The 24,877-nt window shown below is 42.4% G+C and overlaps 1 protein-coding gene across 15 annotated transcripts in view; it reads left to right on the top strand.

Moving 5' to 3' along the window:
- The window catches only part of KIF1A (kinesin family member 1A), a 160,781-nt gene that overhangs the window by 95,735 nt on the left and 40,169 nt on the right, over positions 1 to 24,877 (top strand). For 14 of the 15 annotated variants that reach the window (XM_042460692.1, XM_042460691.1, XM_042460689.1 and 11 more), the window contains 10 exons: positions 84 to 177; positions 643 to 791; positions 1,978 to 2,156; positions 3,325 to 3,462; positions 13,274 to 13,392; positions 13,927 to 14,012; positions 14,605 to 14,743; positions 16,792 to 16,960; positions 17,588 to 17,678; positions 20,219 to 20,337. In XM_042460692.1, coding sequence (XP_042316626.1) covers positions 84 to 177; positions 643 to 791; positions 1,978 to 2,156; positions 3,325 to 3,462; positions 13,274 to 13,392; positions 13,927 to 14,012; positions 14,605 to 14,743; positions 16,792 to 16,960; positions 17,588 to 17,678; positions 20,219 to 20,337 — 1,283 coding nt within the window. Of the gene's footprint in view, positions 1 to 83; positions 178 to 642; positions 792 to 1,977; positions 2,157 to 3,324; positions 3,463 to 5,035; positions 5,291 to 13,273; positions 13,393 to 13,926; positions 14,013 to 14,604; positions 14,744 to 16,791; positions 16,961 to 17,587; positions 17,679 to 20,218; positions 20,338 to 24,877 lie in introns of all 15 variants that reach the window. The other variant, XM_042460694.1, reaches the window with a different exon arrangement.

Below are 24,877 nucleotides of genomic sequence, written 5' to 3'. Positions count from 1 at the left end.
GACTATCGGGCATGTGATAATTTCAGTTAGTGATTAAGAAAGTACAATACAGTTCTGGACTCCTCCTTTGCTTGTTCTTTCAGGATTATGAGAGTAAATTGGAGGCTTTACAGAAGCAGATGGACTCTAGATACTACCCTGAGGCTAATGAGGAAGAGGAGGAACCTGAGGATGAAGGTAAGAATTCAGCAAAAGGAAAGTTTTCTTGTGGTAAGGTTCTCATGCAGTGATTCGTATTCATAATAAAATATAATATAAAGTACACAAAGACCATGGAGTTTGCACAATTCTCACTTAAAATAAGGGAAGCAGTGAATGGGAAAAGATAAGGCCTTTGCTTCCGTATGCTCTAAGGTTGATTGAGGAACAAATGATGCACATATGCATAATAACTAATGTAGCTGCACTACCACCACATAAAGTGACAGAGTGTTAGACATGACAAATTGTGCCACCCTCTTGGCCCATCCCAGCACAGCAACACTGCCTCCTTCTCTTATTTCTCTTCCTTCTCTTCCTTAATATTATGCCATCATATATAATGGGACTTGAGCATCCACAGATTTTGGTATCCGCAGGGGCTCCTGGAACCAAACCCCAGTGGATACCAAGGGCCCAGTCGAGACTGTTTTATCTCCCCAGTTCAGTGGACAGATCGGGAGTTTGAGCTGGCACTCTGGGGCTTCAGGAAGTGGAAGTGGTACCAGTTTACATCTCTACGAGACCAACTGTGGGGCAATGCCATTTTCCTCAAGGAGGCCAATGCCATCAGTGTGGAGTTGAAGAAGAAGGTAAACAATTTCTGCCATATTCACGGTGGTGGTGGTGGTGATGATGATGATGATGATGATGAGCTTTTGGGTTTTGTTGATTTTCCTTGCACTGAAATAGAATCAAACAATCCTATTGTAGAGGAGATATTAGAAGATGTGTGCATTATAAAAGACTGATGCAGCAGAATGCATGTGATGAAGAAGCAAGTAGATATAGGATTATTCCCTTCCCATTTCACAGTTTGTAGGTTGGCCCATAGATACAGTAGGTTTGGGACAGACAAATGTAAGTACTTCTTCACACAATGCATATTTAACTTGTAAGTTAGCTAGCATTTCATGAATGCCAACAACTGCTCCACACTCTTGCAAACATTTGATGATTTGAGGATAGCTCTACCAGTAGCCAGTAGCTGTGTTAGCTAAATGGGCCCTCTACGAATAAAGCCAGAATGCATTTAATTACTAGCTGCTCAGGAATAACAACACAAAAGGAATATAATCTAGGATTATGAATGTCCAGAAGCATCTGATTGCCTATGATTAGAAACAGAATACTAATCAGGTGGACTTCTGTTTGATTCTTCAAGTCTTATGATATAGTATAATATTAGGCAGGCTAAATTGCCCTATAAATCAGGAAAGAGACACAGGGTCCAGACATTAAGAGAACTTAGGTTCTTAGCTTATCTTCAGTACAAAACACAGAGATAGCTGTGTTGGCAATCTCTCTCTCTCACACACAAATTCTCCCATTCCCCCTGTACTGCTTGGCAGATGTGATGACCTTTTGATAAGAGTGAGACCTTTAGCATGAATGTTCTCCTTCAATCTTTCTTCCCTCATTTCATGTCCCGGATGGGGAGAAAATCCTTTCCATATCACATGTTGAGGGGGAAAACAAAACAATGATGCCATGATTATGTATTGGGCATGTCTGGATGCAAGGGTTGGAACCCCATTTCATGGTGTGCTACTGAGACATAGAATTGGTCAGTTTGGATGGATCTTGGAATTTTGTGTAACCATATTCAGATGAATGAAACAGTTTAGTGACCTAGACAAAGAAGGGTAAACGTGCAGGGTTTCCCTTAATCTTTGAGAAGAACTTGGTATTATACACAGGAGGAGTGAGAAAGATGATTCAAAATGATCTCTGTGAGTGAAGCAATGCTAACTAGCAACACTGATTATTCACTTCCAGGTTCAGTTTCAGTTCGTGCTCCTCACAGACACTCTATACTCTCCTCTGCCCCCTGACTTGCTTCCTCCGGATGCTGCCAAAGACCGTGAGAAACGTCCTTTCCCAAGGACCATTGTGGCAGTGGAGGTTCAGGACCAGAAGAATGGAGCAACCCATTACTGGACTCTGGAGAAACTCAGGTAGGTAGAGACAAGAGGCATAGGAGCTTTGATCACCTAGAAGAAAGGAAACACAGAGTGTTCAGTTATCATCTGACATTTCAGTAAACCCTCTTAATTTATAACCGGCCAGCGGTACCTGAGTTAAAGGGGATTTCCTTATATGCCTGTGTTAACATTGCTCTGCCAGGTTATTTGAGAGCCTACATATGACCACTTTAGGATATCACAGTTTGGCCATGAGAGTTGAACAAGGATCATAATTTGTGGTGATGTCAGCCAGCAAGGTCATCCAGCTGTGTTTGTGCACATGTCAAACAGTGTTTCTGTGCAAAGTATCAAACAGATACCCTTCCCAATACCTTTAACAGTTGAAAATTTTCTATAGCCAGGTCAAAAAAGATAATGTAGTTTATAGTCTCTGTAATCCAATGTGGCCACCCCAGTCCACATAGTTATTTGATCCCATGCAGAGATCTCAAGTTTTGGACTTAATGACTATGCAGTTTATCACACTGGAGGAATTTCTCTTAATTTTGAATGAAAAGAAAGTTGGGCCAGAACACATTCATGTGAATTTGCTAGTTCAGTGAATTTACGTGAATTTGAATTGCATTCGAACTGACTTCCCATTGCCTGAAAATAGCTTGCCATTGCCTGAAATTGCATTTGGTAGTCTATCACGCAATAACATGAAACCCCATGATTGCGTTTGGACTCACTTCTCATTGCCTGAAATTGCGTGAGGTAGTCTTATCACGCAATAACGTGAAACCCCATGATTACATTCAGATTGCCATGGGATTATACTTCCAATTTCCCTTGTCTGATAAACTCCAAAGCTAATCTGATCTTGGCATTCCATTGATCAATCCAAATTCTGACCAGATCATCAGATGGAGTGAAATCTAAATCTGTCACGTGTCAGAATAGTAATATATCTACCAACTGTGAGTCTACTGAATAGCAGCTACTAGTGTTCCATTGTTTGAGAAGTTTTGCAAAATTTACCTGTTGCAAACAAGGGTTGGACAATTTCCCTCATGTAATAGTGTGTCTCCAGTGAACAGAGCAGCGTTCAACATTAGTTTCTGAGGTCATGTAAGTAAGATGTATAGATGTAAGTATAGCAGTGGGGAATTACTTAGCCACCATTAGGAGGGGTAATTTGTTTTCTCTGTTACTGCAGGCAGAGGTTGGACCTGATGCGGGAGATGTACGACCGGGCAGCTGAAGTGCCCTCTAGTGTAATAGAAGACTGTGACAATGTGGTGACTGGCGGAGATCCCTTTTATGACCGCTTCCCTTGGTTCAGGCTGGTTGGCAGGTGAGAGCTTTGATCTACTATATTGAATTACCACCCCATATTAAGGAAATCAAATGGAAGGCATGGCAATAGCAAAGACAACTGCTGTTATACAGCAATAGCAGCCCCTTCTGTAGTGTAGTAAGGAATCACCTGAACATTAGATTACATTGTGTAGCATCTTGGAAAAGTCATTTTTGGAACTACATATATATTCTCTTTAAAAAAAAAAAAGACTAAAAACATTATAAGTTTTTTTAAAAGTAATTTTTGTAACCTCAATTCAGATGGTATAGAGTTGGGTCTTCTAAACACTAGAGGAGCTGTGGGCTATGTTCTCATTTGTTTCTGTCACTTCCTTATGTGGAGAGGGACTGTGTAGCCAGGAAATCTCTCCATATGATATATGACACTCAAAAATTGGTGTTCTAAACTGCATGGTGAGCCTCCATATTCAGAAGAGGTTGTCCTCTGCACAAATTCACTTTCCACATGAAGGGACTAGTGGAAACATACAAGAAGAAGGGAAAGGCTAGGACATCCCCCCCCCCTTCTCACAAATTTATTTCAGCATACAAAACAAGGCTTCATTCCTTGTAGGGATCTTCCACTGTCCTCCAGGTTTATGAAGGGCCTTTTAAAAATGTGAGTTGCATAGTCACATGTACATACACAATGGTATAATCCATTCAAGAAGCTATGTCTGATGTCCAGGTGTATGTTTCCCTTTTCCACATTACTACTGCTGGCTGAAATTTCCTTGAGGAAGGTATACTGAGATTTTATAGCCATGATCTATGGTAACTACTCTGGAAATTGTAGCCTTTCAAGCAGGAGTCCTGCTTGTAAATTGTGACCTCTGGATTGGTGGGAACCATCACATTTAGATATATTACATTTAGATATATTAGAATTACAGCCACACATCTGCCCCATATTACTATTAAAATCCTTCTGGCTCTTGTAAGTGAATATAGTGCTCTCAGGTTGGACAAAACAACAACTACAAAAGGATAACTTTTCAGAGTTAGATGCAACTAAGAAATCACTTCTGTAGGATGTGTGTGTGTGTGTGTGTTGTATGAATATCTACCTATATACTGTATATATGTATATAATGTTTGGTCTTGTGTGCTTCCATGCAACATTAGAAAAAAGAAGTGATGCCATCAGCTGGGAATTGTTCAAGGCCAGGTAAAAAAGGGTTTGCCATTGAATTTCAACAAAGTTGAGTGCATCTGAGGTATGATCCATTCCATTGTCTAAATCCACAGTGGAATTATTCTCTGTACCCTTTATAAAATAGGGTCAGAGGAGCCTTATTTTCTAAAGCTACCTGTTGGCTTCAGTGAAGGTGGTTGTGGGGTTTTCCTATACAGTGCAGTATTTGCTCTTCAGGATTTTCAGCTGATGGCATTGGCGCTTCCTTTAGTTGTGTGTTTGGGAGGTTTTTTCATCTCTTCCCTTCCTGATTAACACTGCTGCTTGTTTGGAAAAGCCAAAAGCAAAGCAAGCCTAGTCTGCGTGTGTGTACGTGTGTGTGCTTGGAATAGCTGGTGTTAACCTGTCTCCTATCTTGTTGTACTAACCTTAGTTCAGATATCTCTGGCTGCAACAGCTCTCCTATTTTCAACACATGCATGAGCGAGCGCATGGCTGATCTCACCCCCTCCCCCACCTTCTCGAACCCTGACTCCGACATCACCGAGCCTGCTGACGAGCAGCACGTGGGGAAGGAGGAGGAGGAGGAGGAGGAGGACCTGGAGGAAGACATCTTTCCGGAGTACCCGCTGTATGATGGCCAGGATCCATTTTACGACCGCTCCCCCCTGTTCAGTTTAGTAGGAAGGTTGGTGAGGTCTTAGGAGAGCATGCTGGGAAGGAACTAGCTCTTTCGCATAAGAGACCTGCTTTCCCACGTTAAGGCAGTCAGGGACAGGTGAGCCATTAGCCGTTCCATAGAGAAGGGTAGGACCAAAAAGAAAAAGAGAGAGAGAGTAGGTATTAGAGTATATGTAAGGAGGAATTGGGCATATAGTGGGACAACTGGCAGTAATTAAAACCGAAATGGGTGTTTTCAATAAAAGCAACATGTTCAGATCCTGCCAAGTCACCCTACCTGATGTTTGCTTATAGGACTTGTGTTGCTTGTTAACATCATGAATTTAACATGAATTTTCCCTGTTGATGCTGGTGTAGGAGGTTGGGGTGGTGGTACTAAGATGTGTATCTCTGAACTAAAAAAATCCTGGGAGTCTAGAGAGAAGGGAATGATTGGTGATATAACTGTGATTCCAATATAAATAGTGAACTCTGGGAATATTATGACTAAAATAGTCAAATATCTCTTGCAGAATTATCCAGTAGTACAAGACTGGCACTTGGGATATTTCACAGAGGATAAAAGTCAGGTTTTCACCAAGCAGAACAGATGGCACATAGTTGATTTCCAAAGATGAACTCCATGATGTACTTTGAAGGACAGTTGTTCTTTATATGGCCATCTAGTACCACTTGCTTTCATGTGGCCAGTACTACTTGCTCTAGTTCTCCTATCTCCAAAAGGAATGGAATATATATTTTGGCATGCTGCTGTTTAGCAGAAATAAGCTTGCCCCTAAAAGCAAACCTTATGAGTTCCCATTTCCATCAAAGACATTGAAAGGCTTCATCCTTACTGCCTTGCTGACTGAGTCTGTGGTTCTGGATAGTAAATGCAGAGTTCCCACTATGCTTCTGCTTGTGAAATCAGAAAATTGGCTTGTTCTGCAGTGGCTGTATGGCCCTCACAAATTAAAAGACACAGTCCTACTGATCAATCTTGGTAGCTATTAAAGACTTGGCATTGCGGTCTTTGGCATATACATGCTGATTTTGCCTAGGCAGAAGTAAATGTTTGTCTCCATCAACCCACCCCAGATCTTACTTTTCATGGGATCACAGTCACAAACAATGCCAATTAGGATCTCTTATGTTTAACGTTGAATTAACATGAGGTTCACTCCTTGATGTATAGGATAGGGTGCTCAGATTTTTAAAAAAATGAAGGGCAGGGGAAAGACAGGCTAAATTGTAAATAGAATTTAGGAAGATGGGAGCACATAAGGGAAGAAAGGGGCCTAGAATAGGAAGAAAGGGAGATGGGGTAAAGTCTTGCAGTCTCAAACCGAAAGAGCTGGCTTCTTCCTCCTTTTTTTTTTCCTCCTCTTGGGGGATTTGAGATTTCAAATCAACAAACAGGCCAAAATACCAAATAGCTCAATGAGGGAAAACCCTCTCCCCCAATCCTGTGAACTGTTCTTGGAAGTCTTTTGAGTCAGACAAAATTGACTCCTTTTATGCAGCAGCTGTGCCGTTCACATTTCTCGTGAAGTGTGCTTTGATTGGATCCTTGTCTTTGGTTTTTTTTTCCTTTTTCCTTATTTATTTATTTTTTAGCTGCTGGCTCTTTCTCCAAAGCTTTAGCAAAATTGGGGGGAATTATTTCACTTTTGTCTTCCTTTTGAAAGGCTTTTCTTTGGTCTGAGCATGCCATCTTTGCACCTCACCAATCTTGTGGTTAGCGCCTCTATCCTACTCTGTTCTTTTAATGACAATTAGCCTCTTTCTGTCTTCCTTGATCCTACCTCCACCTCATTTCCTTCTTGAATTCCCCTTTTTTCCTCTCTTGCTTTTCCTGTCTCTGAACCTTCCCAGTCCTCCAATTCCTTCCTTCTTTAGTTTTCTGGATTTCAGGCCTGTTTCATATTGTGTTATTCTTACTAGTCGTTATAATGACACTCCAACAGATAATATGCTCCAAGCTTCCTCTAGGATGGAGGTGAGAACTGTGCTCTCTTCCAGATGTTCTTGAGCTATAGCTGCAACCTCTCTAGCCAGCATAACTAAAGGTGAGGAATGCTGGGAGTCATAGTTCAATAACATCTGGAGGAGCAAACATTTTCCAGCCCTACTCTAGGCCACCCATTATCAAAATATATGATGCCGTCAATGCTGGAGAAAGCAGAGAAATTGTTTGATGAGGTGAGATTATTTACATATCTGTCCACAGGCTCTAAGCATCAAAGTGATTTGCAGTTTTGGGAAATTGATAGACACATACAATACTATGGCTTCCAAAGAGCTGGTTATGAGCCTTTTCTTAGGTTTTGTTGGCCTTTTTTTAATGAGAAACTTTTACTCTAAAAAAAATTGATTCTAGTAGTGACAGTAGTAGATTTTAACTTCAGACTGCACTCAGCAATAAGCTGGCAGTTTTCTTTACAGTAATATATGAAATGGAGAAGTATCATACTTAGGAGCTTTATTTTCTGAATACAGAAGAAGAATTTGAAACCAAGAATAGTTTGAAAGGAAATAAAAGTCAAGGTACTTATTTCAGTGTAATATACAATTGGCTATAGGATTAAAAATGCAAGTACTTCCCACTATTTTCAGTAGTGTGCTCTTTCAGTTAATCAACCAAGAATGGGGAGAAAGTTTATGGCTGCAACCTCTTTTTTCTCCAGTCTGGCTGCTTCCATCTCATGAGAGGATGCAACTTCTTGACATCCCGAAGCTGCCCACCTCCCTTATTCAGTAGAGATATAATCTTTGCAGTGCAATTCTATATGTGTCAACTCAAAGAGAGTCCAATGGCGCTTAATCTCAGACAAATGTGTATAGGATTACAGATTTATTCATCTCTAGCCAGAAGGTTTTATATTTAATCTAAGGTATGGAGAACCAAATGGGACGAAGGAGTATTTAAATACACGTTCACACAGATCTAGTAATCTGTGACATAAAATTGAGATTTTTTAAATGACAATACACACTTCCTATTAACATTTAGTTCTGTCTCTGTTCTCAAGAAAACTTCTAGATTGTATTTTAAGAAGTTTTCCAAACATAGACAAACAGACACACTTTCTCCATTTGTAATTATTAGGAGAGCTGGTGATACATTTTCACAAGATTTAAAATTAAGCTATAATGACAAGATACATTTTTGAGCATGGAATCAGGCAGAATGTTTGGAAGCCTGACAATGATCATGTAAATTAGGGTGAAGTATAAACATGTATATCTCAGTTAACAAAGTAGATGTGTTCCTGGGCATTACTTCTTTAACAGAAAATCTGGTGCCAAAGGCAGAAATAACATGGAAATAACATGGGTAGGAAACAAGAAAATATGGATATGGAAACAAGAAAAGCAATTCAACATTCCTTAGCAGACTTTTTATTCAAAACTAACAATACATATACAGTATGTGAAATGAGGTCAGGTAAGCAAAATAAACAAAGTTAAGTAAACAAAAACATTTAGAGGCTACCTGAAATTTTCTTCAAAACTGCATCCATGAATGACCTTTTCTTTCAGTGGCCTCCATTTTTCTTATGATTTCCATGGTGGGGGGCAAACTTATAGGTCTGTGTTTTTTAAAAACTTGTTAGAAGTACTGTATAGCTGGTGATACAGTCATATTTGCAGTCCCCGTTTCTCTCCGTTTTGCTGTTCATGCACAGTCAGTAAAGGATTCTGGAGGCAAATGCTGTTTACCTTTCCTGTTGTAAGCAGGTATACATGGCTACAGTAAGATCAGCTAGAGTACAATCCCACTCTTTCTCAGCTCAAGCATCACTGCCTTGTTTATTGCAGACATGCTGCTGCAATCCAGCACTGAACGATTGTGTTTCTCCATCTTTCTTTCACTGTCCTCCCAGTGCCAATACTGCTACAAAAAAGCTAGAGCAAGGAATAAACATGGAATAAATACTCTAAAGGTGCCAGATACTGTCTGATCTTGGAAATTAAACAGGGTTAGCCCTGGTTAGTATTTGTATGGAAGACCATGAATGAATGCCAGGTGCTGCAGGCTATATTTCAGAGGAAGGAGCTAGCATAACGAACTCTGAATATTCCTTGCCTAAGAAAACTCTGAAATGTATGGGGTGCCATAAGAGACAGGTGACTTGAAGACACACACACACACAGTGGTCATAAAATACTTTGTAAAAAGAAGTTTCTTTGTCAAATTTTTTGTTAACTGAGGTATGCTTGTAGTCACATACCTTATTGCAATACTTTTAAGTTTTGGAAAAATTCAACATTTTTGCTAAAACAAAACTGTCACCTATCATTGGCTTATGTTTCCTCTACCTAGGATGTATACATGGGGCTGTATTGGGGCAGAATTTAAAACATTGCAGGTGATGTTCCCAGTAAATGTTTGGATACAAGTGTTAAGTTTCGCTCTGGTATTTCTTGATTGAAGAAATGCTGATTTAGTTCTAGGTAATATCAGGAGCCAAATTACACCACATATTGTACTGGGACAGTGGGATTGCTTCCAATAAAAGCCCCTTTGCAATGCTGAATCATTCCTCTTTCACAGTCAGTTCAAACTAAACTTTTAAATGGTAGTTCTGTATGACATTTGATACTGCACTGTGTTCTCAGTAAGAACACCATAATGTTCATCTCTCATCACAGACAAATCCAAGTTTTATCTGGTTCACTCCTTACTTTCCACTCCTTACTTTTTTGACATGCTGCTTCAGTTGCTGACCCTTTAATTAGAATCATAGAATAGTTGCTAATTTTTAGGAACTGAAAAAATCTTAAAGTGCAAAGATAACAACTGAACACTAAAGTGAGCATTGTTCAAGCCATTGTATTTCTCATCACCATGTATGGATGTGAGAGCTGGATGCTGAAGAAAGCTGACAGAAAAAAAAATCAACCCTTTTGAGATTTAGTGCTGGAGGAGAGGTCTGCAGATGCCATAGACAGCTAAAACACAAAGAAATGAACCCTGGAACAAATCAGATCTGAAGTCTCCCTACACACCAGGATGACTAAATTGAGGCTGTAATATTTTGGGCACATTATGCGAAGGCATGACTCATTAGAAAAGACAATTATGATTGTAAAGATAGAAGGCAGTAGGAAGGGAGGAAGACCACATGCCAGATGGATAGACCCGGTCAAAGAGGACATGGGCCTAAGTCTTCAGGAACTAAGGAGGGCTGTCAAGAAGAATGTGTCTTGAAAATGACTCATTCACAAGGTTGCCAGAGGTTGAAGTTAACTTAAGGGCAATGCACAACAATAAGGACAAATAAAAATCACCATAGACTAAGTTTAAAAAAAAAATAAAAAAAAAATCTCAGGACAGAACATTAGATTTACCCCCCCCCCCCAAAAAAAAGCATTTCCATAAAAATTAGCAAATGAAGAATGTCAGTTTTTGAAAATATACAAAAGTGACACAGGGTGATGTTGTTTTTGAGTAGTGAACATAGCCTTACCACTTTGATATAGTTAACATCAAATGGCATTTCCCTCTATAATACTTGGTGTGTGTCACAGGACCAGAATTTATTATCACCTTAAAAAAATAGATGCATTTACAGTAAGCCCTCTGTAACCATGGATTTTGTATCCATGGATATAACCATCCATGGATTGAAAATATTGAGAGAAAAATATTCCAAAAACCAAATTTTGATTTTGCAATTTTATATAAGGGCCACCATTTTACTATGCTATTGTGTTTAGTGGGGCATCCATTGATTTTGGTGTCCCTGGAACTTGGAACTAAATATCCTGGAACCAAATCCTAGCATATACCAAGAGTCCACCGTACATTACTTTCATTACTGCTGTATCACTCAAATGGCATACAGCATAAAACATTACAAAATTTAAATGAAAGATTTTAAAAGCATTTGTTGTTAACTGCTGTCAGGTCAACTTTAACTTACGGAAACCCTATGAATGATAGACCTCAAATTCTGTGTTTACAGTGAACAAACTTGAGTTGGGCTACACTGGGATTCTTCTGCAAACTCCGCTGGAGTTTGGTTCCAGGACCCCCAGTGGATACCAAAATCTGTGGATGCTCAAGTCCCATTCAATACAATGGGGTAGTAAAATGGTGTCCCTAATATAAAATGGCAAAATTATGATTTGATTTTTGGAATTTATATATTTTAAAAAATATTTTCAAGCTGTGGACAGTTGAATCCATGGATAAGCAATCCGTGGATATGGAGGGCTGACTGTATAGTTTACCCTATTGTGTTTGCCTGCCTACAATAGCAGGGTCAGTAGCAGCTGCCTTTTGAATTCCCTACTGAGCTGTATGATGAGGAAAACAAAAAGAGGGAGATCAGATAAGCCTCATCAGCTCGCCTCACATATTAAAAAGCATACATCTAAAAGTCTGGCTAACAAAATGGAAAGCATTAGAAAAAATCTCCACTGATAAAAGCCTAGAAGGTTAAAAATGTATTTGCTTACTTACGCAAGGCTTACTTGACCTTAATGTGTCATTTTACATGGACATATTGGTAGTGTTGAATAAAAAGTTTGCTGAAATGTGTTGAACAGTTCTTTTTCTTTTTCTTTTTTGGTGGCATAAGAACTTATCCCTATTTTCCATGTTGTTTCTGCTTCTGGTACCAAATTTTTTGTTTACAACAAAATATTAAGGAGCACATCTACTTTGTTAACTGAGGTATATCTGTAGTCTTAATCTTCTGAGGGTCACTATACAAAGATAGGCTTCTCTGCTCTCTCTCCTGTAGGTTTATTTTCCTATATTATGTCTGTTCTCCTTCTGCAGAACAATAATGGTTTGTCCTGCACTGGTATGCAGGTTGATAGGAAAAGCAGCCTAGCTGGAGTTTAATGAATGTCTCTGTGTTCTGTTAGAGCTAACACCTACAGTCTATTACTAGATATGGAATTATAATGGCAGCAAATTATACTATACAGATATTAAATATTATCATAAAATACCAGCCAAATGGAGCAAGGTTAAAAACAGAATCCAACTGCGCCTAGATGGAAATAACCAAGGAAGGATTTCAAAAATCCCATACATAGTTTGTGTTAATACTGAATATTTCTATTTATGTCAAGAATACTGACTATTGTGTGGTTAGTGTCCTATATTGTAAGTGACATTGAACTTCATATGTATATAGGTGAGTTTTAAGAGAGAGAATACATTCCTTGTCTAGCTTCCTTAATGGTGTGTCCTAACCTTCAGTGATACTGTTCCCCTAGAGGTAAAAATGTAGTGTTTGTATTCCATTATAACAATGAATTGAAGGACCACTTTTATTTATTACTGTATAATAAAACACCCATTTCCTCAGTTTACTGGTAGAATGAAGTTGGCTGCGGCATATTGTGGCCTGCTCCCCTTCCCTTATGATATACTTTGACTATATAAGGACTCATTTGAAGGAGGCTTGAATTTCAGCTGAATTTGTCTCGGTTTCTGAAGAAATCTCTTGAGCTGATTGGTCAGTTTCTGCCTAATTGCTTCCCCTTCCTTCCTAACCTTCCTTTTTTCCTATCTATCTACATTTCCTGACTCTAGCCCCCTCTCTCTTTGCTTCCCCTCTCTTCTGTCCCTTTTGCCTTGCCATTATTCAGCATCAGGACCTTGGACAAATTACAGCACCCAGGGTACTAGTTGTCTAGTCTCTCCTGCCACAGGTCATTGTTCTAATTTCCCTCTTGCACCAGTGCAGCCCCTCTCCCTTCCCTTCGGCCATGGGAGATGACAGAACGAGAGGTACGCTATGCTAGCGCTCACTAACTCTCTGCACTTTCGCTTCGTGGCTCAGTACAGGAACTCTGTTCTAAGCACGCTGAATTCCCCTCTCTGTCCGGCTGGCCATGGCTGCCTTTCTTTAGTTTTGCTTTGCAGCACCATGTTGTGATGTGAGCGGTGAACTGTGGTCCCAGCTACCATCGGCTATGGAGTGTGTTTGGAGAAGCTCCTACGTGAGACGCAGTGACCACTCTCTTATGTTGTTTTCCCTTTCAGAGCTTTTGTGTATCTCAGCAACTTGCTGTATCCTGTGCCTCTGGTCCACCGTGTTGCCATTGTCAGTGAGAAGGGAGAAGTTAAAGGATTCTTGCGTGTGGCAGTACAGGCCATCTCAGGTAAAAAGTGGTAGAAGTGGTGATGTGGGAGAGTCTTCTGTACAGACCTGACTCATTTGATCCATAACTGTCAGTGTATGTATGTATATATACCACTGTATTAGGTATTTCACAGGACAGAATATAGCAGCTGGCTGAGGAAGCAGCTGGGTGATGCAACATCTGGACAGGTTGCAGACATGGTGAAAGAAGGGCATCTCCTGGAGATTTTAGAGTGGGCAGGCTCATATGAGGCATTGTGGTCTCTCAGATAGCCTGGATCTTAGCCATATGGGACTTTATAGATCATTGAATTGTGACTGAAAACAGATCAGCAGCTAGTAAAGTTTTTTGAGCAGGAGAATTGTATGATAGCTCCAGTTAACACTCTAGACTAGATGTGCCTTTGTCCTGCATCACTGCCCAGGTTCTTCTTATGAACATTTCTACATGTGAAAAATACTGTATATAAAAGTCTCTGTCATTGACCCTCAATCTGTTAAGGATTTTTTTGCTTTTCTGTCCTTACTATAATCTTTAACTTGCTGTTTCTAGCGGATGAAGAAGCACCAGATTATGGCTCAGGAGTGAGGCAGTCAGGAACAGCCAAAATTTCATTTGATGACCAGCACTTTGAGAAGGTATGCTATGAATGTCAGTACTGCCTGAGCATCATTCCAAGGAGCTGCTTACCTAAAGCTCATTGTCCCACATGTCATCAGTTATTTATTAACCACTTTGTTCTGCACATTCAGACTGTGTGTAGGAAAGTAAGGAGTAGGCAAGAATCTATTTAGAGGCATCAAAAGTGACAACAAAACTAACTATCTCTTCTGTTTTAAAATGTCTTTACTTTCTCCCACCAAAGGTACACAGGAGTATGTTCTGTTTTTTTCTAGTTGCCTTAAACTACATCTGTTTACATGCACTAACATGGAAAACAGAATAAAGTTGAATGAAGTTGAGACCAGCACTAGCAACACCAAAAGCCTTGGACGTCAATGGTCTACTATTCAACAGCAAAGCAATGTCTCTTATTAATGCATAGAAATACAAAGCATGTTCTTCTCTTTGTTCTTCTCTTCTTGGATCAGCCGCTTGAACCTGGGTGTGGATCTCACTGATCAAATGATTAAAAAGGAGAGAGAAAGTACACTGCTACAAGGGAAAACTAATAATCGCATCCATCATATCTTTCCCCTCTGTTCCATACTTTCCTTTCTTTCCTTGTAGTTCCAGTCTGAGTCCTGTCCTGTGGTGGGAATGTCCCGATCTGGAACTTCACAGGAGGAACTGCGCATTGTTGAGGGACAGGGGCAGATAACTGATATTGGACCATCTGCTGATGAAGTCAACAACAACACTTGTGCAGGTAAAAGACTTTTTTAGATCAGGAAAGACATAGAGCACTTTGTGCATATCAGTTAAAAGATCTGAGCGCTTACTGGAATTCCTCTATATGGAACAATGAAAAGCAAACAGAAGGGCGGCATGGAGCCGTCTGCTTTAGCTCCTGAGGGAGCCCACAGCAGCCAAATGGTGCAGGCTCCCTCCACACCAAAAAGAACCCAGGAAAACTGGGTTCTTTTTGGTATGCACAGGTGCTGCCATCATTACGCCATTAGTGCACTGTTGTGCGTCAAGGATGCATGATGGCAGCATTCATACAGACTAGGGTTTGGGAGCATGCCATTGGTGCACACTCCGAAACCCTAGAATCGGCGCCACCACCCCGCTTCCCATCTGTCTCTCTTGGGCCATTATCAGTAGCTTTAAGTCTGCATAGCATGGCTAAAGGCAATGGAACAAGTGTGATAAAGGTAACATTCCTTGCTGAAAGATAAAGCCCCACTAGGTGTCTATTGGAAAACAACCAGAACTTGTATGGTGTACTACTGTATTTAAATTCTGTGTCGTTTCTTTTCTCCCGGCCATCAGAAGTAAGTGCGTTTGTTATGAATCTGGTGTAGTATATAAAACATACCAGAAATAAAACCAGACCCTGGAAGACCAGATGTTACCTGTAATATATCTGTGGTAAAGTGGGTACACTTTTTCAACAATAGTGCAACAGTATGGTTTTTTAAAAAAGCACACATTTCATGTATACTTATTTTAACTCCCCCCCTCCCCCCCAAAAAAAGGTTATAGAGCATTATTTGGCGGATATTGCTCTTTAAAAAAAATCCAAACTATATATTTTTTTAAAGCAACTTAAAAATAAGTTGCTAGTAACATGGTGCTTAACTTCATTGTTAATTAACTGTGGCTGAGTTTCTGAACTCTTCAAGGGGTAACTCCATCATGTAAAACATATTGCAATACTCTAAACCAGCAGTTCCCAACCTGTGCTCCCAGGAGACCTTAGGGCTCTGTGTGTACTTCCCAGGTGCTCTGCGGCCGCTCCAGGAAAAAATAAATAAATAAAAATTAAATGAAATTAAAGAATAAAAAGCAAAACGTAGAATCAAAGTAAGAAAACCAGAAATCACAATTTGAACAGAAATTTGCCACGTTTAATTTGCCAAGTTGTAAAGGGCTCTGCGAGTCAAAAAGGTTGGGAACCTCTGCTCTAAACCAAAGGTGAGAAAAGTGCAGCACGTGGAACTTGTGTGTTCTAGCAGAAAGTGATATGGAAATTAAGCTTCGGGTCTCTTCCTCTCTAAAAAGGATCTCCCATGTGGCTAAAATGAACCATGACACCTAAAATGTTCCAAAATTGCCCTCAGCCCTCTAAGTGATGTTTGGGATTATTTAGGGGCAAATGAAAATTTTAGAATATTTTTTTAGTGGGCAGGAATATAAGCCCTTGAGCAAAAGGTGATGGGAGGGAACTAGTAGGAGTTGCCAGCTCCTACTCATTCATTCCCATGCCCTTTCCTTCTTTTCCCTCTATGGTAATGGAATGATGAGTAAACTGAAGCAAACCCATGTTAACTTCCTCCCTTTGGGAAAAAATACATCCTATATGCCTATGCAAATAGGTATGAAAAGAAAGTTTATATTCTCAATTAAAAAGATTATATCAGGATAGTAAGGCATCATATATCTTGGAGTTCCTTTCCGGATTATAAAGTTAAAGATAATTCTTTGTATCCAAAATTGATACATTTTTAGTTCATAATCACTGGATAATGGCATGGAGTGGCATTGTCACATGTATGCATGATGCATTTAGCATATGAGGTCTAAATTATATATGAAGAGTATCTTTTACATTGTAGATTCAGCATTGTCAAGTTGATGCAGTCATCTGGCCATTTTTATACGGGAAGATCTGAAGATGGAAGGAGCAAGGTTATTCCTTCAGTATCTAGGACTCTTTTGCTTCTTACTGTGTTGTGTGCACCACGTCGAATATGAAAAATGGATATTATACTAGTGAGGAATCTTATTATATTCATTATTGTATTTCTGCAGCCACTCCAGAAGATCTTCTTATGGACAGTTCAGAGAAGTCTGCTGTGGATGGGCCTTTAGAGGCAGCCTTGGAGCACTTGAAGCTGGGAAGCATTTTCACTTTCAGGGTGACTGTTCTGCAGGCCTCCAGCATTTCAGCAGAATATGCAGACATCTTCTGCCAGTTTAAGTGAGATATAGTCCCTGTTTCTCTTATTTCTTATTTATCTAGTTCACTTTGCAGTGTCCTGGCTATTCCACCCTTTTCACATGGGAGATGTGAACGTCAGGGAAGTGGGTTCCTATCTGTTAAAGCAGTTTCAGTATTTAAAAGTATAAAGAATAAAAACTAGAATATAGCTAAATTTGTTGTCCCCAGACCTAGATTTTGCAGATCAGTACCTTGGTGGTGAGCCAGTGACTGTTATGAGAGAGGGTAGACGAAAACTGAAAAAGTTAGCAAGATTGTGGTGAGGAGCCTCACAGAGACATATCCCTCCTTCCCAGTTCTTTGACTTACTGGTCTTCCATTATGTGGTATTCTTACAAGCGCTTTATACATACACTGTATAGGAAGTCCAGTTAATCAGCAGATCCCCATTCAACGTCTGTCTGTGTTAGAAATATATAATATACTGCATGTGTGTACACCCCCCACACACACACACATCTCCCCCACAATAATGTGAGAAAAAGTATTTAAACAGCTTCTCTTGGCATAAATGAGAAATAGTAGTTAAACAGCTGCTCTAGAGATAAATGTATAAATATATATTATCAACAATAGTAAACGTTAAATTCTTTTTCCTCCATGCAGCTTTATTCACCGCCATGATGAGGCCTTCTCTACAGAGCCTTTGAAGAATACTGGACGAGGCCCACCTCTTGGCTTTTATCATGTTCAAAATGTTAGTATAACTTCAGATACTGCTTCCAGTTGACAATTTCACGTGCAGAACCTGCACTAAGATGACATATAGCTTCCGAAAAGGCAGGTCTGTGATTGTCATAGAGATGGTATTACTAGAATGACCTTTTATCTTAGTCAACTATGTTTGCAACAATCTGACTAATAACGAGGTTATGGAAAAGTAGATAGTTCTGGATTCAGGGTGTTTTTATCTACCATGAATTTAGCACCTTTTTGTATTAGGAATTCAGAAGCCTTGCTTCCTCTGTGGAGTTTATCACATGGGAGGAATTTCTCTTAATTTCCAATGAAAAGAAAGTGGGCCCAGAATGCATTCACGTGAATTTGCTAGTTGAGCGAATTTACATGAATTCGAATCGCATTCAAACTGACTTCCCTTTGCCCGAAAATAGCTTGCCATTGCCCGAAATTGCATGTGATCACCTCTCACACAATAACGTGAAACCCAATGATTGCGTTTGGACTGACTTCCCATTGCCCGAAATTGCATGTGGTAGTCTATCACACAATAATGTTAAACCACATGATTGTGTTCGGATTGCCATTGGATTATACTTCCAATTTCCCTTGTCTGATAACGTCCTCTGTGAGTCAAAGGCCTGTTACAGACAGCCAAAATAAAGCTGCTTCGAGTCACAGTGGAGGTATGGTGTTTCAATGATGCATGCGTCCTAAGAGTCCAGAAGTCACACCAAAGCCACGCTCCAGTCCTAAGGATTGGAGCGTGGCTTTGGTGTGGCTCCTGGACTCTTAGGACGCATGCATCATTGAAACACCATACCTCCACTGTGACTCGAAGCAGCTTTATTTTGGCTGTCTGTAACAGGCCAAAGTTAACAATAACAGTGGTTGCCACCGATTGCCACTCAAGCCAAAAGCTATTAGGATAGGATCTGTGCATAGTTAAAGGTCCAAAACACACTGCAGATATAATCCTGTTTGAGACCACTTTAACTGTTCTGGCTTAATGCTAGGGAATTCTGGGAACTGTAGTTCTGTGAGACATTTAGTCTTCTCTGTCAGAGAGCTCTGGTGCCACATAAACTACAATTCCCAGGATTTCCTAGCACTGAGCAAGGGCAGTTAAAGCAGTCTCAAACTGGATTATTTCTGCATTGCATTTTGGACCATAGATAGTTAAATACAATCTATATGTTTCATTATAGCTATGCTATTCTATATTATCCTGCGTGCTACCCTAACAAGTAAGTATTTAGGATGAGGCATAACTGCATCAGTATCCTAGTATATCCTGTATCATTCTGTTGTAGCAGAAAATGTAGGCTGTCATACCAATGCAGGGGTGCAAAGCGTTGCTGTCTTCATAAGCAAGAAAATGAGAAACCAGCTATGATATCTGATAATGTGACTATAGGCAAGACAGAGTTTGTATTTTTGTTTTTAGATCATTGATAAGTGCTTGCAATTTGCTCTGCATGTTTTATGGTGTTTACCACAAATCATGGTGAAAGTAGATCAGTACAGTGCGCCCTTGCTTTACGTGGGGGATCTGTTCCGGACTCCCCTGCGTAAAGCAAATTACGCGTATGCTCGAGCCCCATTTAAATGAATGGAGTTTGTGCATGTGGTGGTGCAGCAGCGCGTGTGTGCCACAGGCATGCACTCCATTAGTCCCTATGGGACACGTCGCCCCTTCCTCCCCATGCGGCTTTCAGTGTATGCTGAAAGCCGCGTAAAGCACACCTGCATAAGACGCAGGTGCACTGTATTATTCCCATTATACAGATAGGTAAATTGGTTGTTTCATAGATGAACTGTGTCTTTTGTGAAGAAGACTTTCCTTTTGTCTGTTATGCTGTCCTCCAGGAAGTTTTTGATTCCCTTTAAAAGCCTTACAAAGTATTTAGATATTTGGGATGTGAACGTACAGTACTTAAATCCAGATCTTAATTTACTAAATAGCATAGGCTTCACTTGTACAGTGTTTTCCTCCATGATTGTGTGGCTTTTAGCTTTGGGAAGATCAAAGGAAAGGTGGTTAGATTTAAGTCCAGTGATTCCGACAACCCAACTTTTTTGTTTCAATGAAGTGGAATGGGTGAAAAATTCCCTGGAATGAGGAAACTTAATCTGTTGGTACTTTTAAAAATTGCCTATTGGTAATATAAATGATTAATAAACTTTATGTTATTGGCCTGATTTACTGACTCCCAAGGACTCAATCAAGGAGGCCATGCCTCTGAGTCTGCAAGATCTTAACAGGGCTGTTTGTTACAGGTTGTCTTAGAGGGCTCTCATTTATTGGGTTGCCATAAGTCAAAGCTGACTTGGTGGCAGTTAACAGCAACAACAGCAGTAATACTGCTAGACTACCCAGTAGTGAACAATCCTATTAATTGTCATAGATAGAAAATTAAACATAAGCATTGCTGGTTTTCAGCCTAAATGCATAGGAAGTTATAAATGCTCTAGCAGGTTTTATCCATCTTGATACTATTTCAAGTTGCATGTTTTATTCTGTAAGATGACTGTACTTATCACTTGCTGTTCACTCAGATTGCTGTGGAGGTCACCAAATCTTTCATTGAATACATTAGGAGCCAACCAATTGTTTTTGAGGTCTTTGGACACTATCAGCAGCATCCTTTCCCTCCTCTCTGCAAGGATGTCCTCAGGTAAGAGTGACTTCCATGAAAACGGGCATTCCCCAAATCTTGCTCTTTTATTGACTTCAATTTATCAAAATATAGTCCAGATTATGTTCCTTTTGTGATCCTTGTGACAACAGCAACAAAGTCATTGGGAGTCTCTCCATTGGCATTATCTTGAGGAGGCTTGTTTGTCCATTAACAAGGACCTGGACCTTGGCATAACTGCTTTTGTGTATTATGTGTGATGAGAAAATAACTAAAACATGATCATGAATAATATCCAAGTCAATAATGCAAGGGCATGTGATCCTGTTACATTTACATTGTTAAAGTTAAGAAGATCTTGGCCTGATCATTCTTTTGGATACTGCACTGGAGTGTTATGTAAACTGGCACAGCCAGTTACTAGGCAAAGGAAATCACCCACCAAATATTATTACTAAAGCCAGCAGCAGCCCCAGAGCCTCCAGGAGAGCCCCAGTCCACTGGGCAAGCAGCTCCAGGGACACCCCAGTCTACCGGGCAAGCAGCTCTAGGGGAGCCCCAGTCTACTGGACAAGCAGTTCCACCTGTGGAGCAGGACTGTTTCCGCCACCGCTGCGGCTTTTTCCAGGGGGGAGGGGCCGGTGGGAGCGACCCCTCTGAAAAGCCGGCTTCCTGGCACCCTGAGCTGATGCCAGCAGCAGCCCCAGAGCCTCCAGGAGAGCCCCAGTCCACTGGGCAAGCAGCTCCAGGGACACCCCAGTCTACCGGGCAAGCAGCTTTAGGGGAGCCCCAGTCTACTGGGCAAGCAGCTCCACCTGTGGAGCAGGACTGTTTCCGCTGCCGCTGTGGCTTTTTCCAGGGGGGAGGGGCTGGTGGGAGCGGCCCCTCTGAAAAGCCGGCTTCCTGGCACCCTGAGCCAACGCCAGCAGCAGCCCCAGAGCTTTTCTTTTTTCTTTTTTTTTAAATCAGCTCGCCCAATTTGTTTTAAGGTTAGAGCAGGGGTTTGTGGTTGGGACTGCTGCTGTGCGGAGACTTTGTGCTGTGTTGTTTGCCGGGCGGCTCTCTGGGTCGGGTGTGAGAGTGCGCATCTGTGCACCGGCCCAGGAGTCGCCTTTGGACTGCAATTCTGGACTCCATCTCCAGCGCTTTTCCCCAGCCAGCGGACTGAGGACAAGCCGGAACACCTGAGGGAAGGCGGGGAGAGGGGCGCGCTGGTGGCAGCAGCGTGTATAAAGGCGGCTTGGCCGCTCCCCTCCCTCGTCCCGTCCCCCATTTGCCTCCAGGACTGCTGCTGTGCGGAGACTTTGTGCTGTGTTGTTTGCCGGGCGGCTCTCTGGGTTGCCGGGCGGCTCTCTGGGTTGCGCATTTCCTGTGTGGGTGAAGGGGTCAACCCCCCCCCCTTCTAGCTACCAGCATCAGAAAATGATTGGGGTATCTTTTTTCTGTTGCTTCTTTTGCACTTGGGAAGGGGGGAGGGGTCATGGTTATGGAATGTACTTTGGCTGGGGAGGCAAAGGGTAATATTCTTGGTACGAGCGGGGCTCCTATTGAAGTAGTGTGGGGCAGGGGGAGATATGGCAGTAGAAGAGTGGATTCACGTTACAGGGGAAGGCGAGATCGATGCTTAATATCTATCTCTCCTTCCAGCCACTCTCCTAACCGAAGAGATCTGAGGGTCAATCCAACCGTACCACAAACCCTGTCTCTGCTCCTGTGCAATGCCAGGTCCATTAAAAACAAGACCCACATCGTACACGACCTGCTGGAGGATAACAACTGCGACCTGGCTTGCATTACTGAGACCTGGCTTGGGCCTGAAGGGGAAGCTGTGTGGGTTCAGGCCCTCCCTGCCGGGTACTCAGTTAAGGACCAGTCCAGGTTAGGTGGGTGGGGGGGTTGTTGCCTTGATCCATAAGACCACCATTTCCTTAGCCAGGAACCATGTCCGGCAGACTACTTATATCGAGTGTATTTACCTGACCCTGAAGGCTAGAGACAGTCTGGGGATTCTGTTGGTTTATCGGCCACCCTGTGCGCTAACAGACTCCCTGGCCGAGCTGACACAGCTGGTCTCGGAGCTGATATTGGAGTCCCTCAGGCTTCTTGTCCTGGGGGACCTCAATGTCCCCTTCGCGACCAGCCAAAGTCCAACAGGTGCGGTTCGGGAGTTCATGGATACCATGGCTGCCTTGGGCCTGTCTCAATTAGTCACGGGGCTAACACATTCTGCTGGTAATACGCTCAATATGGTTTTCTGCACGGACATGGAAAGTCCGTGGGCGGAGGTTACTAATATCTCCGCCTTGTCATGGATGGACCATTTCCTGGTAAAGGCGAAGATCAAGGTATCTACCCAACTCCCCCCCCCCGGGGGTGGCGGACCTATTAGAATGGTCCACCCTCGAAGGCTGATGGAACCCATAAGGTTCCAAGAAGCCCTAGAGGGGTATATGGTTGGATGTGACGGCGATTCTGTTGATGCCCTGACAAACGCCTGGGACATTGATCTCTCCAGTTCTATACACAGTATCGCTCCCAAGCGTCCTCTCAGGCCTGCTTCCAAAAAGAAGCCCTGGTATACGGAAGATCTTCAGGCAAGGAAGCGGGTTCTGCGACGACTAGAGCGCAAATGGCGAAGACACCAGCGCTTAGCCGACAAGGCTCTCCTAGCTTACCTTTTGGAGGACTATGGAGAGGCGATAGACGCAGCAAAGAACTCGTTCTATGCTGCGCATATCGCATCCGCGGAGTCGCGTCCAGCAGAGCTGTTCAGGGTAGTGAGGGAACTTACGCAGCTTCCCTCCTCCCTGAACCCTATTTTGGAACCATCTAAGGCCTGCTGCGACCAATTTAACAACTTCTTTGCGGATAAAACCTCTTGGATAAGGGCTGATCTCAATGCCATTGTTGGGTCAGAAACCAGCGTAGAGGTCTCCAGAGCTTCCGTGGACTCAATTAGACTGGATCTTTGAGTCTGTAAGTACCGAGGATGTGGACAAGATCCTTAGAAGTGTTAGGAAGACAACCTGCTCCCTCGATCCCTGTCCCTTATGGCTAGCGGCTCAGGATCGGTGGTAACTAACTTGTTACGCCGAATAATAAATACATCATTCAGGGATGGGCAATTTCCATCTAATTTAAAAACGGCTATTGTAAAACCATTGTTAAAGAAGCCCTCCCTTGACCCCCTGATGCATAATAATTAACGGCTATTGCCATTTCTAGGGAAGGTGATCGAGAGTGCGGTTGCCATCCAGCTTCAATCGATCTTGGATGAAACTGATTTTCTAGACCCATTTCAAACCGGCTTCCGGGCGGGCTACAGGATTGAGACTGCCATGGTCGCCCTGGTCGATGATCACCGTCTGGGCATGGACAGGGGTAGTGTGTCCCTGTTAGTGCTCTTAGACATCTCAGCGGCTTTCGATACCATTGACCATGGCATCCTTCTGGGACGCCTGAGAGAGTTGGGAATTGGTGGCACTGCGCTCCAGTGGTTCCGTTCCTACCTCTCGGGTCAGTCCCAGATGGTGCAGCTGGGGGGACGTGTGCTCCGATAGGAGGGCACTTACATCTGGTGTCCCTCAGGGAGCCATTCTGTCCCCCATGCTATTCAACATTTACATGAAACCGCTGGGTGAGATCATCCGGAGACACGGGGCGCGGTGTTATCAGTACGCTGATGACACCCAGATAGTCTTCTCTGTGCCTCCGGCTGCTGCAGTGACCAGGGATGGCATCTCTCCTCTGGATGCGTGTCTGGAGTCGGTAATGGGCTGGATGAGGGAAAACAGACTCAGTTTGAATCCAGAGAAAACGGAAGTGCTCGCAATAGGTTCTCCTGGCCCGGGAATGGTTGTTTGTCCACCTGTCCTGAATGGGATCACGCTCCCCGTGAAGGACTCAGTTCGCAGTCTGGGGGTGCTTCTGGATTCGTCCCTCCATCTTACATCTCAGGTGGATGCGACGGTCAGGAGCACTTGTTATCAGCTTAGGCTGATACGCCAGCTGCGACTCTACCTGGGCCGGGGGGACCTTGAAATGGTAGTACATGCTCTGGTAACCTCTCGTTTGGATTTCTGTAACGCGCTGTACATGGGGCAACCCTTGTACCATACTTGGAAGCTTCAATTGGTTCAAAACATGGCAGCGAGACTGGTCACTGGTTCTTCCAGGACCAGTCACATAACACCAATTCTGAAAGACCTCCATTGGCTGCCTATTCGCTTCCGGGCACAATACAAGGTATTGGTTATTACCTATAAAGCCCTATATGGCTTGGGCCCAGGGTACTTGGAGAACCGCCTCTTCCCATACATTCCGCCCCGCACACTCAGACCTGCAGGGAAGCAATTGTTACGTGTCCCAGAGGCAAGATATTCTACCACCACTCAGAGGGCCTTTTCTATCTCGGGCCCCATCCTTTGGAACTCTCTTCCGGACGAGCTCCGCTCGGCCACCTCCCTGGAACACTTCAAAAAGGGGCTTAAAACTTTTTTGTTCCAGCAGGCTTACCCCTAACATTCCATGTTGCCCCCTTCTCTCTCCTCATTGTTTTTGCAATTTTGTGCTAGTTGGG

Source organism: Sceloporus undulatus, chromosome 3 (assembly GCF_019175285.1).
Source record: "Sceloporus undulatus isolate JIND9_A2432 ecotype Alabama chromosome 3, SceUnd_v1.1, whole genome shotgun sequence".
In the NCBI taxonomy this organism is placed as follows: Eukaryota; Metazoa; Chordata; class Lepidosauria; order Squamata; family Phrynosomatidae; genus Sceloporus; species Sceloporus undulatus.
The sequence above is the reverse complement of the archived record's forward strand: the minus strand, read 5'-3'. Positions and strand labels throughout refer to the sequence as shown.